Below are 16617 nucleotides of genomic sequence, written 5' to 3' on the forward strand. Positions count from 1 at the left end.
GCAGTGAGAGAGACACACCAAGCATGAGTGTAGTAGATTGGTGTTTCCCAATCCATTCCTCAGTGAACTCCTCCAGGACTGTACTTTTGTGTTACAGCCCAGTATTAGCACACCTGGTTCAACCTAATCAAGGGGTTTGTGACTACCGTAGTTGACTATTTGAATAAGGCATGCTAGTGTGAGGCTGGAACAAAAAGGTGCTGCCCAGGGGATCTCTGAAAGGAAGGGACTGGGAACCAGTGATGGGTGTACAGTAGATTGTGTTCACACCTGGCCAGGACAGATGGCTCTGGAGAACAGCTTGTTGAGCTGAACCAGCTCGTTGGGTGTGGTGTCAAACTTGAGCGCTATGTTGTTCAGTGTGTCCCGCGTCTCCACCTGGAGGACCACAAAACAGAAGAGAAGCACAGAATATCAAAACTCTTGTACTGTGCTGGCTGGTCCTCCTGGGTCCCACAGGAGAAGGAGAGAAACTCTGCTGCATTATCTTCTCTCAGAGATGAACATGGACTTTGTGTGTAGTAGTGTATTCAGACTGGCTTGGTGTAGTTCAGTAGTCTATTCAGACTGGCTTGGTGTAGTGTAGTAGTGTATTCAGACTGGCTTGGTGTAGTGTAGTAGTGTATTCAGACTGGCTTGGTGTAGTGTAGTAGTGTATTCAGACTGGCTTGGTGTAGTTCAGTAGTCTATTCAGACTGGCTTGGTGTAGTTCAGTAGTCTATTCAGACTGGCTTGGTGTAGTGTAGTAGTGTATTCAGACTGGCTTGGTGTAGTGTAGTAGTCTATTCAGACTGGCTTGGTGTAGTGTAGTAGTGTATTCAGACTGGCTTAGTGTAGTTCAGTAGTCTATTCAGACTGGCTTGGTGTAGTGTAGTAGTCTATTCAGACTGGCTTGGTGTAGTGTAGTAGTCTATTCAGACTGGCTTGGTGTAGTTCAGTAGTCTATTCAGACTGGCTTTGTGTAGTGTAGTAGTGTATTCAGACTGGCTTGGTGTAGTGTAGTAGTGTATTCAGACTGGCTTGGTGTAGTGTAGTAGTGTATTCAGACTGGCTTGGTGTAGTGTAGTAGTGTATTCAGACTGGCTTGGTGTAGTGTAGTAGTCTATTCAGACTGGCTTGGTGTAGTGTAGTAGTGTATTCAGACTGGCTTGGTGTAGTTCAGTAGTCTATTCAGACTGGCTTGATGTAGTGTAGTAGTGTATTCAGACTGGCTTGGTGTAGTTCAGTAGTCTATTCAGACTGGCTTGGTGTAGTGTAGTAGTGTATTCAGACTGGCTTGGTGTAGTTCAGTAGTCTATTCAGACTGGCTTGGTGTAGTGTAGTAGTCTATTCAGACTGGCTTGGTGTAGTGTAGTAGTCTATTCAGACTGGCTTGGTGTAGTGTAGTAGTGTATTCAGACTGGCTTGGTGTAGTTCAGTAGTCTATTCAGACTGGCTTGGTGTAGTTCAGTAGTCTATTCAGACTGGCTTGGTGTAGTGTAGTAGTCTATTCAGACTGGCTTGGTGTAGTGTAGTAGTCTATTCAGACTGGCTTGGTGTAGTTCAGTAGTCTATTCAGACTGGCTTGGTGTAGTGTAGTAGTCTATTCAGACTGGCTTGGTGTAGTTCAGTAGTCTATTCAGACTGGCTTGGTGTAGTGTAGTAGTGTATTCAGACTGGCTTGGTGTAGTGTAGTAGTGTATTCAGACTGGCTTGGTGTAGTGCAGTAGTGTATTCAGACTGGCTTGGTGTAGTGTAGTAGTCTATTCAGACTGGCTTGGTGTAGTGTAGTAGTGTATTCAGACTGGCTTGGTGTAGTGTAGTAGTGTATTCAGACTGGCTTGGTGTAGTTCAGTAGTGTATTCAGACTGGCTTGGTGTAGTAGTCTATTCAGACTGGCTTGGTGTAGTTCAGTAGTCTATTCAGACTGGCTTGGTGTAGTGTAGTAGTGTATTCAGACTGGCTTGGTGTAGTGTAGTAGTGTATTCAGACTGGCTTGGTGTAGTGTAGTAGTGTATTCACACTGGCTTGGTGTAGTTCAGTAGTCTATTCAGACTGGCTTGGTGTAGTGCAGTAGTGTACTCAGACTGGCTTGGTGTAGTGTAGTAGTGTATTCAGACTGGCTTGGTGTAGTGTAGTAGTGTATTCAGACTGGCTTGGTGTAGTGTAGTAGTGTATTCAGACTGGCTTGGTGTAGTGCAGTAGTGTATTCAGACTGGCTTGGTGTAGTGTAGTAGTCTATTCAGACTGGCTTGGTGTAGTGTAGTAGTCTATTCAGACTGGCTTGGTGTAGTGTAGTAGTGTATTCAGACTGGCTTGGTGTAGTTCAGTAGTGTATTCAGACTGGCTTGGTGTAGTGTAGTAGTCTATTCATACTGGCTTTGGTGTAGTGTAGTAGTGTATTCAGACTGGCTTGGTGTAGTTCAGTAGTGTATTCAGACTGGCTTGGTGTAGTGTAGTAGTGTATTCAGACTGGCTTGGTGTAGTGTAGTAGTGTATTCAGACTGGCTTGGTGTAGTGTAGTAGTCTATTCAGACTGGCTTGGTGTAGTGTAGTAGTGTATTCAGACTGGCTTGGTGTAGTGTAGTAGTGTATTCAGACTGGCTTGGTGTAGTGTAGTAGTGTATTCAGACTGGCTTGGTGTAGTGCAGTAGTGTATTCAGACTGGCTTGGTGTAGTGTAGTAGTCTATTCAGACTGGCTTGGTGTAGTGTAGTAGTGTATTCAGACTGGCTTGGTGTAGTGCAGTAGTGTATTCAGACTGGCTTGGTGTAGTGTAGTAGTGTATTCAGACTGGCTTGGTGTAGTGTAGTAGTGTATTCAGACTGGCTTGGTGTAGTGCAGTAGTGTATTCAGACTGGCTTGGTGTAGTGTAGTAGTATTCAGACTGGCTTGGTGTAGTGCAGTAGTGTATTCATACTGGCTTGGTGTAGTGCAGTAGTGTATTCAGACTGGCTTGGTGTAGTGTAGTAGTGTATTCAGACTGGCTTGGTGTAGTGTATTCAGACTGGCTTGGTGTAGTGCAGTAGTGTATTCAGACTGGCTTGGTGTAGTGCAGTAGTGTATTCAGACTGGCTTGGTGTAGTGTAGTAGTGTATTCAGACTGGCTTGGTGTAGTGTAGTAGTGTATTCAGACTGGCTTGGTGTAGTGCAGTAGTGTATTCAGACTGGCTTGGTGTAGTGCAGTAGTGTATTCAGACTGGCTTGGTGTAGTGTAGTAGTCTATTCAGACTGGCTTGGTGTAGTGTAGTAGTGTATTCAGACTGGCTTGGTGTAGTGTAGTAGTGTATTCAGACTGGCTTGGTGTAGTGTAGTAGTGTATTCAGACTGGCTTGGTGTAGTGCAGTAGTGTATTCAGACTGGCTTGGTGTAGTGCAGTAGTGTATTCAGACTGGCTTGGTGTAGTGCAGTAGTGTATTCAGACTGGCTTGGTGTAGTGTAGTAGTGTATTCAGACTGGCTTGGTGTAGTGTAGTAGTGTATTCAGACTGGCTTGGTGTAGTGTAGTAGTGTATTCAGACTGGCTTGGTGTAGTTCAGTAGTCTATTCAGACTGGCTTGGTGTAGTGTAGTAGTGTATTCAGACTGTCTTGGTGTAGTGTAATAGTGTATTCAGACTGGCTTGGTGTAGTGTAGTAGTGTATTCAGACTGGCTTGGTGTAGTGTATTCAGACTGGCTTGGTGTAGTGCAGTAGTGTATTCAGACTGGCTTGGTGTAGTGTAGTAGTGTATTCAGACTGGCTTGGTGTAGTGTAGTAGTGTATTCAGACTGGCTTGGTGTAGTGCAGTAGTGTATTCAGACTGGCTTGGTGTAGTGTAGTAGTCTATTCAGACTGGCTTGGTGTAGTGTAGTAGTGTATTCAGACTGGCTTGGTGTAGTGCAGTAGTGTATTCAGACTGGCTTGGTGTAGTGTAGTAGTGTATTCAGACTGGCTTGGTGTAGTGTATTCAGACTGGCTTGGTGTAGTGTAGTAGTGTATTCAGACTGGCTTGGTGTAGTGCAGTAGTGTATTCAGACTGGCTTGGTGTAGTGCAGTAGTGTATTCAGACTGGCTTGGTGTAGTGTAGTAGTGTATTCAGACTGGCTTGGTGTAGTGTAGTAGTGTATTCAGACTGGCTTGGTGTAGTGCAGTAGTGTATTCAGACTGGCTTGGTGTAGTGTAGTAGTCTATTCAGACTGGCTTGGTGTAGTGTAGTAGTGTATTCAGACTGGCTTGGTGTAGTGTAGTAGTGTATTCAGACTGGCTTGGTGTAGTGTAGTAGTGTATTCAGACTGGCTTGGTGTAGTTCAGTAGTGTATTCAGACTAGCTTGGTGTAGTGTAGTAGTCTATTCAGACTGGCTTGGTGTAGTTCAGTAGTCTATTCAGACTGGCTTGGTGTAGTGTAGTAGTGTATTCAGACTGGCTTGGTGTAGTGTAGTAGTGTATTCAGACTGGCTTGGTGTAGTGCAGTAGTGTATTCAGACTGGCTTGGTGTAGTGTAGTAGTCTATTCAGACTGGCTTGGTGTAGTTCAGTAGTCTATTCAGACTGGCTTGGTGTAGTGTAGTAGTGTATTCAGACTGGCTTGGTGTAGTGTAGTAGTGTATTCAGACTGGCTTGGTGTAGTGCAGTAGTGTATTCAGACTGGCTTGGTGTAGTGTAGTAGTGTATTCAGACTGGCTTGGTGTAGTGTAGTAGTGTATTCAGACTGGCTTGGTGTAGTGTAGTAGTCTATTCAGACTGGCTTGGTGTAGTTCAGTAGTCTATTCAGACTGGCTTGGTGTAGTGTTGTAGTGTATTCAGACTGGCTTGGTGTAGTGTAGTAGTGTATTCAGACTGGCTTGGTGTAGTGCAGTAGTGTATTCAGACTGGCTTGGTGTAGTGTAGTAGTGTATTCAGACTGGCTTGGTGTAGTGTAGTAGTGTATTCAGACTGGCTTGGTGTAGTGCAGTAGTGTATTCAGACTGGCTTGGTGTAGTGTAGTAGTATTCAGACTGGCTTGGTGTAGTGCAGTAGTGTATTCAGACTGGCTTGGTGTAGTGCAGTAGTGTATTCAGACTGGCTTGGTGTAGTGTAGTAGTGTATTCAGACTGGCTTGTGTGTAGTGTATTCAGACTGGCTTGGTGTAGTGTAGTAGTGTATTCAGACTGGCTTGGTGTAGTGTAGTAGTGTATTCAGACTGGCTTGGTGTAGTGCAGTAGTGTATTCAGACTGGCTTGGTGTAGTGCAGTAGTGTATTCAGACTGGCTTGGTGTAGTGTAGTAGTGTATTCAGACTGGCTTGGTGTAGTGTAGTAGTGTATTCAGACTGGCTTGGTGTAGTGTAGTAGTGTATTCAGACTGGCTTGGTGTAGTCAGTAGTCTATTCAGACTGGCTTGGTGTAGTGTAGTAGTGTATTCAGACTGGCTTGGTGTAGTGTAATAGTGTATTCAGACTGGCTTGGTGTAGTGTAGTAGTGTATTCAGACTGGCTTGGTGTAGTGTAGTAGTGTATTCAGACTGGCTTGGTGTAGTGCAGTAGTGTATTCAGACTGGCTTGGTGTAGTGTAGTAGTGTATTCAGACTGGCTTGGTGTAGTGTATTCAGACTGGCTTGGTGTAGTGTAGTAGTGTATTCAGACTGGCTTGGTGTAGTGTAGTAGTGTATTCAGACTGGCTTGGTGTAGTGCAGTAGTGTATTCAGACTGGCTTGGTGTAGTGTAGTAGTGTATTCAGACTGGCTTGGTGTAGTGTAGTAGTGTATTCAGACTGGCTTGGTGTAGTGTAGTAGTGTATTCAGACTGGCTTGGTGTAGTGCAGTAGTGTATTCAGACTGGCTTGGTGTAGTGCAGTAGTGTATTCCGACTGGCTTGGTGTAGTGTAGTAGTGTATTCAGACTGGCTTGGTGTAGTGTAGTAGTGTATTCAGAGTAGTGTAGTAGTGGACTGGCTTGGTGTAGTGTAGTAGTGTATTCAGACTGGCTTGGTGTAGTTCAGTAGTCTATTCAGACTGGCTTGGTGTAGTGTAGTAGTGTATTCAGACTGGCTTGGTGTAGTGCAGTAGTGTATTCAGACTGGCTTGGTGTAGTGTAGTAGTATTCAGACTGGCTTGGTGTAGTGCAGTAGTGTATTCAGACTGGCTTGGTGTAGTGCAGTAGTGTATTCAGACTGGCTTGGTGTAGTGTAGTAGTGTATTCAGACTGGCTTGGTGTAGTGTAGTAGTGTATTCAGACTGGCTTGGTGTAGTGCAGTAGTGTATTCAGACTGGCTTGGTGTAGTGTAGTAGTCTATTCAGACTGGCTTGGTGTAGTGTAGTAGTGTATTCAGACTGGCTTGGTGTAGTGTAGTAGTGTATTCAGACTGGCTTGGTGTAGTGTAGTAGTGTATTCAGACTGGCTTGGTGTAGTTCAGTAGTGTATTCAGACTGGCTTGGTGTAGTGTAGTAGTCTATTCAGACTGGCTTGGTGTAGTTCAGTAGTCTATTCAGACTGGCTTGGTGTAGTGTAGTAGTGTATTCAGACTGGCTTGGTGTAGTGTAGTAGTGTATTCAGACTGGCTTGGTGTAGTGCAGTAGTGTATTCAGACTGGCTTGGTGTAGTGTAGTAGTCTATTCAGACTGGCTTGGTGTAGTTCAGTAGTCTATTCAGACTGGCTTGGTGTAGTGTAGTAGTGTATTCAGACTGGCTTGGTGTAGTGTAGTAGTGTATTCAGACTGGCTTGGTGTAGTGCAGTAGTGTATTCAGACTGGCTTGGTGTAGTGTAGTAGTGTATTCAGACTGGCTTGGTGTAGTGTAGTAGTGTATTCAGACTGGCTTGGTGTAGTGTAGTAGTCTATTCAGACTGGCTTGGTGTAGTTCAGTAGTCTATTCAGACTGGCTTGGTGTAGTGTTGTAGTGTATTCAGACTGGCTTGGTGTAGTGTAGTAGTGTATTCAGACTGGCTTGGTGTAGTGCAGTAGTGTATTCAGACTGGCTTGGTGTAGTGTAGTAGTGTATTCAGACTGGCTTGGTGTAGTGTAGTAGTGTATTCAGACTGGCTTGGTGTAGTGCAGTAGTGTATTCAGACTGGCTTGGTGTAGTGTAGTAGTATTCAGACTGGCTTGGTGTAGTGCAGTAGTGTATTCAGACTGGCTTGGTGTAGTGCAGTAGTGTATTCAGACTGGCTTGGTGTAGTGTAGTAGTGTATTCAGACTGGCTTGGTGTAGTGTATTCAGACTGGCTTGGTGTAGTGTAGTAGTGTATTCAGACTGGCTTGGTGTAGTGTAGTAGTGTATTCAGACTGGCTTGGTGTAGTGCAGTAGTGTATTCAGACTGGCTTGGTGTAGTGCAGTAGTGTATTCAGACTGGCTTGGTGTAGTGTAGTAGTGTATTCAGACTGGCTTGGTGTAGTGTAGTAGTGTATTCAGACTGGCTTGGTGTAGTGTAGTAGTGTATTCAGACTGGCTTGGTGTAGTTCAGTAGTCTATTCAGACTGGCTTGGTGTAGTGTAGTAGTGTATTCAGACTGGCTTGGTGTAGTGTAATAGTGTATTCAGACTGGCTTGGTGTAGTGTAGTAGTGTATTCAGACTGGCTTGGTGTAGTGCAGTAGTGTATTCAGACTGGCTTGGTGTAGTGCAGTAGTGTATTCAGACTGGCTTGGTGTAGTGTAGTAGTGTATTCAGACTGGCTTGGTGTAGTGTAGTAGTGTATTCAGACTGGCTTGGTGTAGTGCAGTAGTGTATTCAGACTGGCTTGGTGTAGTGTAGTAGTCTATTCAGACTGGCTTGGTGTAGTGTAGTAGTGTATTCAGACTGGCTTGGTGTAGTGTAGTAGTGTATTCAGACTGGCTTGGTGTAGTGTAGTAGTGTATTCAGACTGGCTTGGTGTAGTGCAGTAGTGTATTCAGACTGGCTTGGTGTAGTGTAGTAGTGTATTCAGACTGGCTTGGTGTAGTGTATTCAGACTGGCTTGGTGTAGTGTAGTAGTGTATTCAGACTGGCTTGGTGTAGTGTAGTAGTGTATTCAGACTGGCTTGGTGTAGTGCAGTAGTGTATTGAGACTGGCTTGGTGTAGTGCAGTAGTGTATTCAGACATGCTTGGTGTAGTGTAGTAGTGTATTCAGACTGGCTTGGTGTAGTGTAGTAATGTATTCAGACTGGCTTGGTGTCGTGTAGTAGTGTATTCAGACTGGCTTGGTGTAGTGCAGTAGTGTATTCAGACTGGCTTGGTGTAGTGCAGTAGTGTATTCAGACTGGCTTGGTGTAGTGCAGTAGTGTATTCAGACTGGCTTGGTGTAGTGTAGTAGTGTATTCAGACTGGCTTGGTGTAGTGTAGTAGTGTATTCAGACTGGCTTGGTGTAGTTCAGTAGTCTATTCAGACTGGCTTGGTGTAGTGTAGTAGTGTATTCAGACTGGCTTGGTGTAGTGGCAGTAGTGTATTCAGACTGGCTTGGTGTAGTGTAGTAGTATTCAGACTGGCTTGGTGTAGTGCAGTAGTGTATTCAGACTGGCTTGGTGTAGTGCAGTAGTGTATTCAGACTGGCTTGGTGTAGTGTAGTAGTGTATTCAGACTGGCTTGGTGTAGTGTATTCAGACTGGCTTGGTGTAGTGTAGTAGTGTATTCAGACTGGCTTGGTGTAGTGTAGTAGTGTATTCAGACTGGCTTGGTGTAGTGCAGTAGTGTATTCAGACTGGCTTGGTGTAGTGCAGTAGTGTATTCAGACTGGCTTGGTGTAGTGTAGTAGTGTATTCAGACTGGCTTGGTGTAGTGTAGTAGTGTATTCAGACTGGCTTGGTGTAGTGTAGTAGTGTATTCAGACTGGCTTGGTGTAGTTCAGTAGTCTATTCAGACTGGCTTGGTGTAGTGCAGTAGTGTATTCAGACATGCTTGGTGTAGTGTAGTAGTGTATTCAGACTGGCTTGGTGTAGTGTAGTAATGTATTCAGACTGGCTTGGTGTAGTGTAGTAGTGTATTCAGACTGGCTTGGTGTAGTGCAGTAGTGTATTCAGACTGGCTTGGTGTAGTGCAGTAGTGTATTCAGACTGGCTTGGTGTAGTGCAGTAGTGTATTCAGACTGGCTTGGTGTAGTGTAGTAGTGTATTCAGACTGGCTTGGTGTAGTGTAGTAGTGTATTCAGACTGGCTTGGTGTAGTTCAGTAGTCTATTCAGACTGGCTTGGTGTAGTGTAGTAGTGTATTCAGACTGGCTTGGTGTAGTGCAGTAGTGTATTCAGACTGGCTTGGTGTAGTGTAGTAGTATTCAGACTGGCTTGGTGTAGTGCAGTAGTGTATTCAGACTGGCTTGGTGTAGTGCAGTAGTGTATTCAGACTGGCTTGGTGTAGTGTAGTAGTGTATTCAGACTGGCTTGGTGTAGTGTATTCAGACTGGCTTGGTGTAGTGTAGTAGTGTATTCAGACTGGCTTGGTGTAGTGTAGTAGTGTATTCAGACTGGCTTGGTGTAGTGCAGTAGTGTATTCAGACTGGCTTGGTGTAGTGCAGTAGTGTATTCAGACTGGCTTGGTGTAGTGTAGTAGTGTATTCAGACTGGCTTGGTGTAGTGTAGTAGTGTATTCAGACTGGCTTGGTGTAGTGCAGTAGTGTATTCAGACTGGCTTGGTGTAGTGCAGTAGTGTATTCAGACTGGCTTGGTGTAGTGCAGTAGTGTATTCAGACTGGCTTGGTGTAGTGTAGTAGTGTATTCAGACTGGCTTGGTGTAGTGTAGTAGTGTATTCAGACTGGCTTGGTGTAGTTCAGTAGTCTATTCAGACTGGCTTGGTGTAGTGTAGTAGTGTATTCAGACTGGCTTGGTGTAGTGCAGTAGTGTATTCAGACTGGCTTGGTGTAGTGTAGTAGTATTCAGACTGGCTTGGTGTAGTGCAGTAGTGTATTCAGACTGGCTTGGTGTAGTGCAGTAGTGTATTCAGACTGGCTTGGTGTAGTGTAGTAGTGTATTCAGACTGGCTTGGTGTAGTGTATTCAGACTGGCTTGGTGTAGTGTAGTAGTGTATTCAGACTGGCTTGGTGTAGTGTAGTAGTGTATTCAGACTGGCTTGGTGTAGTGCAGTAGTGTATTCAGACTGGCTTGGTGTAGTGCAGTAGTGTATTCAGACTGGCTTGGTGTAGTGTAGTAGTGTATTCAGACTGGCTTGGTGTAGTGTAGTAGTGTATTCAGACTGGCTTGGTGTAGTGTAGTAGTGTATTCAGACTGGCTTGGTGTAGTTCAGTAGTCTATTCAGACTGGCTTGGTGTAGTGTAGTAGTCTATCCAGACTGGCTTGGTGTAGTGTAGTAGTGTATTCAGACTGGCTTGGTGTAGTGTAGTAGTGTATTCAGACTGGCTTGGTGTAGTGTAGTAGTGTATTCAGACTGGCTTGGTGTAGTGCAGTAGTGTATTCAGACTGGCTTGGTGTAGTGTAGTAGTGTATTCAGACTGGCTTGGTGTAGTGTAGTAGTGTATTCAGACTGGCTTGGTGTAGTGTAGTAGTGTATTCAGACTGGCTTGGTGTAGTGTAGTAGTGTATTCAGACTGGCTTGTAGTGTAGTTCAGTAGTCTATTCAGACTGGCTTGGTGTAGTGTAGTAGTGTATTCAGACTGGCTTGGTGTAGTGTAATAGTGTATTCAGACTGGCTTGGTGTAGTGTAGTAGTGTATTCAGACTGGCTTGGTGTAGTGCAGTAGTGTATTCAGACTGGCTTGGTGTAGTGCAGTAGTGTATTCAGACTGGCTTGGTGTAGTGTAGTAGTGTATTCAGACTGGCTTGGTGTAGTGTAGTAGTGTATTCAGACTGGCTTGGTGTAGTGTAGTAGTCTATTCAGACTGGCTTGGTGTAGTGTAGCAGTCTATTCAGACTGGCTTGGTGTAGTGTAGTAGTGTATTCAGACTGGCTTGGTGTAGTGTAGTAGTGTATTCAGACTGGCTTGGTGTAGTGTAGTAGTGTATTCAGACTGGCTTGGTGTAGTGCAGTAGTGTATTCAGACTGGCTTGGTGTAGTGTAGTAGTGTATTCAGACTGGCTTGGTGTAGTGTATTCAGACTGGCTTGGTGTAGTGTAGTAGTGTATTCAGACTGGCTTGGTGTAGTGTAGTAGTGTATTCAGACTGGCTTGGTGTAGTGCAGTAGTGTATTCAGACTGGCTTGGTGTAGTGCAGTAGTGTATTCAGACATGCTTGGTGTAGTGTAGTAGTGTATTCAGACTGGCTTGGTGTAGTGTAGTAATGTATTCAGACTGGCTTGGTGTAGTGTAGTAGTGTATTCAGACTGGCTTGGTGTAGTGCAGTAGTGTATTCAGACTGGCTTGGTGTAGTGCAGTAGTGTATTCAGACTGGCTTGGTGTAGTGCAGTAGTGTATTCAGACTGGCTTGGTGTAGTGTAGTAGTGTATTCAGACTGGCTTGGTGTAGTGCAGTAGTGTATTCAGACTGGCTTGGTGTAGTGTAGTAGTATTCAGACTGGCTTGGTGTAGTGCAGTAGTGTATTCAGACTGGCTTGGTGTAGTGCAGTAGTGTATTCAGACTGGCTTGGTGTAGTGTAGTAGTGTATTCAGACTGGCTTGGTGTAGTGTATTCAGACTGGCTTGGTGTAGTGTAGTAGTGTATTCAGACTGGCTTGGTGTAGTGCAGTAGTGTATTCAGACTGGCTTGGTGTAGTGCAGTAGTGTATTCAGACTGGCTTGGTGTAGTGTAGTAGTGTATTCAGACTGGCTTGGTGTAGTGTAGTAGTGTATTCAGACTGGCTTGGTGTAGTGTAGTAGTGTATTCAGACTGGCTTGGTGTAGTTCAGTAGTCTATTCAGACTGGCTTGGTGTAGTGTAGTAGTGTATTCAGACTGGCTTGGTGTAGTGTAATAGTGTATTCAGACTGGCTTGGTGTAGTGTAGTAGTGTATTCAGACTGGCTTGGTGTAGTGCAGTAGTGTATTCAGACTGGCTTGGTGTAGTGCAGTAGTGTATTCAGACTGGCTTGGTGGAGTGTAGTAGTGTATTCAGACTGGCTTGGTGTAGTGTAGTAGTGTATTCAGACTGGCTTGGTGTAGTGCAGTAGTGTATTCAGACTGGCTTGGTGTAGTGTAGTAGTCTATCCAGACTGGCTTGGTGTAGTGTAGTAGTGTATTCAGACTGGCTTGGTGTAGTGTAGTAGTGTATTCAGACTGGCTTGGTGTAGTGTAGTAGTGTATTCAGACTGGCTTGGTGTAGTGCAGTAGTGTATTCAGACTGGCTTGGTGTAGTGCAGTAGTGTATTCAGACTGGCTTGGTGTAGTGTAGTAGTGTATTCAGACTGGCTTGGTGTAGTGCAGTAGTGTATTCAGACTGGCTTGGTGTAGTGCAGTAGTGTATTCAGACTGGCTTGGTGTAGTGTAGTAGTGTATTCAGACTGGCTTGGTGTAGTGTAGTAGTGTATTCAGACTGGCTTGGTGTAGTGCAGTAGTGTATTCAGACTGGCTTGGTGTAGTGCAGTAGTGTATTCAGACTGGCTTGGTGTAGTGTAGTAGTGTATTCAGACTGGCTTGGTGTAGTGTAGTAGTGTATTCAGACTGGCTTGGTGTAGTGTAGTAGTGTATTCAGACTGGCTTGGTGTAGTTCAGTAGTCTATTCAGACTGGCTTGGTGTAGTGTAGTAGTGTATTCAGACTGGCTTGGTGTAGTGTAATAGTGTATTCAGACTGGCTTGGTGTAGTGTAGTAGTGTATTCAGACTGGCTTGGTGTAGTGCAGTAGTGTATTCAGACTGGCTTGGTGTAGTGCAGTAGTGTATTCAGACTGGCTTGGTGTAGTGTAGTAGTGTATTCAGACTGGCTTGGTGTAGTGTAGTAGTGTATTCAGACTGGCTTGGTGTAGTGCAGTAGTGTATTCAGACTGGCTTGGTGTAGTGTAGTAGTCTATTCAGACTGGCTTGGTGTAGTGTAGTAGTGTATTCAGACTGGCTTGGTGTAGTGTAGTAGTGTATTCAGACTGGCTTGGTGTAGTTCAGTAGTGTATTCAGACTGGCTTGGTGTAGTGTAGTAGTCTATTCAGACTGGCTTGGTGTAGTTCAGTAGTCTATTCAGACTGGCTTGGTGTAGTGTAGTAGTGTATTCAGACTGGCTTGGTGTAGTGTATTCAGACTGGCTTGGTGTAGTGCAGTAGTGTATTCAGACTGGCTTGGTGTAGTGTAGTAGTGTATTCAGACTGGCTTGGTGTAGTGTAGTAGTGTATTCAGACTGGCTTGGTGTAGTGTAGTAGTCTATTCTGACTGGCTTGGTGTAGTTCAGTAGTCTATTCAGACTGGCTTGGTGTAGTGTAGTAGTGTACTGGACTGTAGATGGTGGATGTTCATTAAATAGCACCACTGACTACACTAACTGGAGGTAAGGAAGAGCATATGTTTACATGAATGTCAATATAAGCCTTGTTTTACCATATGACCTTACTCACATGATACCAACCCACCAGGCAAACACCTGACGCTCACATTCAATCATCATCCAGTTTGATTGACATCTTAGTATATTTGGCCCAGTGGATAAACAAACTTAGTAAAGGGGGACACAGGACGTAATTTACATACATTACACTATAGGCCTACAGCTTGTGACACTCGGATGCAGACCGAGTGTCACAGATATAACAGCCTGTGTGGGTTGACATTGAGGAAAACTGGCAACTATTCTATCTACTTCCTGTAGCCAGCTGTGTCCTTTAAAGTGCATTAGCCAGATTCTTCTGGTAGCTATATAACTGCACTACAGAGATATGTGTCTGAGCTGGTAAATAACTCACAAGTCCTGTGGGGTTCTGCCTACCAACTAACGATGACAGGGATGTCAAGAACTCCTAGTTTGTGAGAGAGGGGGCTCGTGGGAGAGGCAGGAGAACAGAACAGACGGTGTGTGTGTGTGTGTGTGTGTGTGTGTGTGTGTGTGTGTGTGCTGCTGCTGACAGTGACTCTGAGTTGTATAATGGTGGATCATGGTGCTGTCATGAGACTGGCTCAGTCAGGTGACTTCATAGGACAGAAGAAGGAAACAATTCAAAACAACATGGAGGAATGTCATTGTCTGGTCTTCTAAACTTGTAAGATAAACAACTTCTCCCCAGACAGGAGGACAGTCTTGGGCCTAGACAGAAAGACAGAAAAACGCACACACACACCACACACGCACACCATGTACACACGCACCCTCACACACAGTCATAAGCAATGCAAGCAGGTATTAACGTGAGCGTCAGACACACAAGTCAACAGACACATTGGAAAATGAATAAAGCAGGAATATTGTGTCAGTGACAGTCACATATGACACCAACCGAATCATTTTCAAATGCTATAAACATAGAAGAAACAGAAGAATACAGAAATACAGAAGCTCAAATATAAAAACAGAAATTCAGCCAAACCACAACGGCCATGTTGCATGCGCGAGCGTTGCAAAATAAATGTACACATACATGTGAACTAGCATCTTCCTAGCCAAGCACTAAAATAGTCCTTGGTTCTATTTGAGAGACTCCACGCTCTGCAAGTCCCATCCTTATTGGATACCAGTTATTGAAGGTCTTTGCGCTGTCAGCAACTCTAATTCGGCTGGAGACACAGAATATTCTCTTCCTAGTCCATTGTGGATTGATACAGTTTATTCAACAGCATAGGCTAAAGTAATGAGTAATAGCAACAGTAAAGAAAAAACATCCAGTGTTTGATCAATATGTTTGGAGGGTTGACAGTCAACATTGTTGTAACTGACTTCAATAAGTATTGGCCTTTACGCATCACACTTCTCCTCAAATAACAAATACTAGGCTCCAGTAATTTGAATATGTTTGGAGGAGCACGTCTTTGGTAACCAGACAAGAGCTGCTCTTTGGAAATGGGGATGGATGCAAGCCGAACGGAGTAGAGTAGCCTATGCACTGCAGATAGGCCTATGTGAATTGTGAATAATGCAAAAGCATGACAGCAAAAGGAGACCATTTAGAAACAATTTATGGATAGCCTACTTGGCTAATGCATGGCCAGGATAAGAAAGGTAAGGTAGGGTAAGGGTAGCCTATAAGGACTTGTTCTTTAATCAAACAAAATGTAAAACAAGCTAATGTTACAGGAAAATAACTTGAATGTTTCTAAATACGAGGGTCACCGGATCATCTCATCTCTAGTTCCATGATAGGCATATAGCCTACATGGAGGGTTTTTTAGGCATATAGCCTACATGGAGTGTTTTTTTAGGCATATATCCTACATGGAAAGTTTTTTAGGCATATAGCCTACATGGAGTTTTTTTTAGGCATATAGCCTACATGGAGGGTTTTTTAGGCATATAGCCTACATGGAGGGTTTTTTAGGCATATAGCCTACATGGAGGGTTTTTTAGGCATATAGCCTACATGGAGGGTTTTTTAGGCATATAGCCTACATGGAGGGTTTTTTAGGCATATAGCCTACATGGAGTTTTTTTTAGGCATATAGACTACATGGAGGGTTTTTTAGGCATATATCCTACATGGAGTTATGTTTTAGGCATATAGCCTACATGGAGGGTTTTTTAGGCATATAGCCTACATGGAGGGTTTTTTAGGCATATAGACTACATGGAGGGGTTTTTAGGCATATATCCTACATGGAGTTATTTTTTAGGCATATAGCCTACATGGAGGTTTTTTTAGGCATATAGCCTACATGGAGGGTTTTTTAGGCATATAGCCTACATGGAGGGTTTTTTAGGCATATAGCCTACATGGAGGGTTTTTTAGGCATATAGACTACATGGAGGGTTTTTTAGGCATATAGACTACATGGAGTTTTTTTTAGGCATATATCCTACATGGAAGGTTTTTTAGGCATATAGCCTACATGGAGGGTTTTTTAGGCATATAGCCTACATGGAGGGTTTTTTAGGCATATAGCCTACATGGAGGGTTTTTTAGGCATATAGCCTACATGGAGTGGTTTTTAGGCATATAGACTACATGGAGGGTTTTTAGGCATATATCCTACATGGAGTTATTTTTAGGCATATAGCCACATTTTTTAGGCATATAGCCTACATGGAGGGTTTTTTAGGCATATAGCCTACATGGAGGGTTTTTTAGGCATATAGCCTACATGGAGGGCCTACATTTTTTAGGCATATAGACTACATGGAGGGTTTTTAGGCATATATCCTACATGGAGTTATTTTTAGGCATATAGCCTACATGGAGGGTTTTTAGGCATATAGCCTAGGCACATGGAGGGTTTTTTAGGCATATAGCCTACATGGAGGGCATTTTTAGGCATATAGCCTACATGGAGGGTTTTTAGGCATATCCTACATGGAGTTTTTTTAGGCATATAGCCTACATGGAGGGTTTTTAGGCATATAGCCTACATGGAGGGTTTTTAGGCATATAGCCTACATGGAGGGTTTTTAGGCATATAGACTACATGGAGGGTTTTTTAGGCATATATCCTACATGGAGATTTTTTAGGCATATAGCCTACATGGAGGGTTTTTAGGCATATAGCCTACATGGAGGGTTTTTAGGCATATAGACTACATGGAGGGTTTTTAGGCATATAGCCTACATGGAGGTTTTTAGGCATATAGACTACATGGAGTTTTTTTTGGCATATAGCCTACATGGAGGGTTTTTTAGGCATATAGCCTACATGGAGGGGTTTTTAGGCATATAGCCTACATGGAGGTTTTTTTTAGGCATATAGCCTACATGGAGGGTTTTTAGGCATATATCCTAC

General features: G+C 43.9%; 1 protein-coding gene across 11 annotated transcripts in view; it reads right to left on the reverse strand.

Moving 5' to 3' along the window:
• Positions 1-16617, reverse strand: part of LOC115140936 (oxidation resistance protein 1-like) — a 231135-nt gene that overhangs the window by 36746 nt on the left and 177772 nt on the right. For 9 of the 11 annotated variants that reach the window (XM_029679436.2, XM_029679435.2, XM_029679438.2 and 6 more), the window contains one exon: positions 271-378. The exons of the other annotated variants lie outside the window; for them this stretch is intronic. In XM_029679436.2, the coding sequence (XP_029535296.2) occupies positions 271-378 (108 nt within the window). The remainder of the gene's footprint in view (positions 1-270; positions 379-16617) is intronic. 11 annotated transcript variants of the gene reach the window in all.

Source organism: Oncorhynchus nerka, linkage group LG14 (assembly GCF_034236695.1).
Source record: "Oncorhynchus nerka isolate Pitt River linkage group LG14, Oner_Uvic_2.0, whole genome shotgun sequence".
Taxonomy (NCBI): domain Eukaryota; kingdom Metazoa; phylum Chordata; class Actinopteri; order Salmoniformes; family Salmonidae; genus Oncorhynchus; species Oncorhynchus nerka.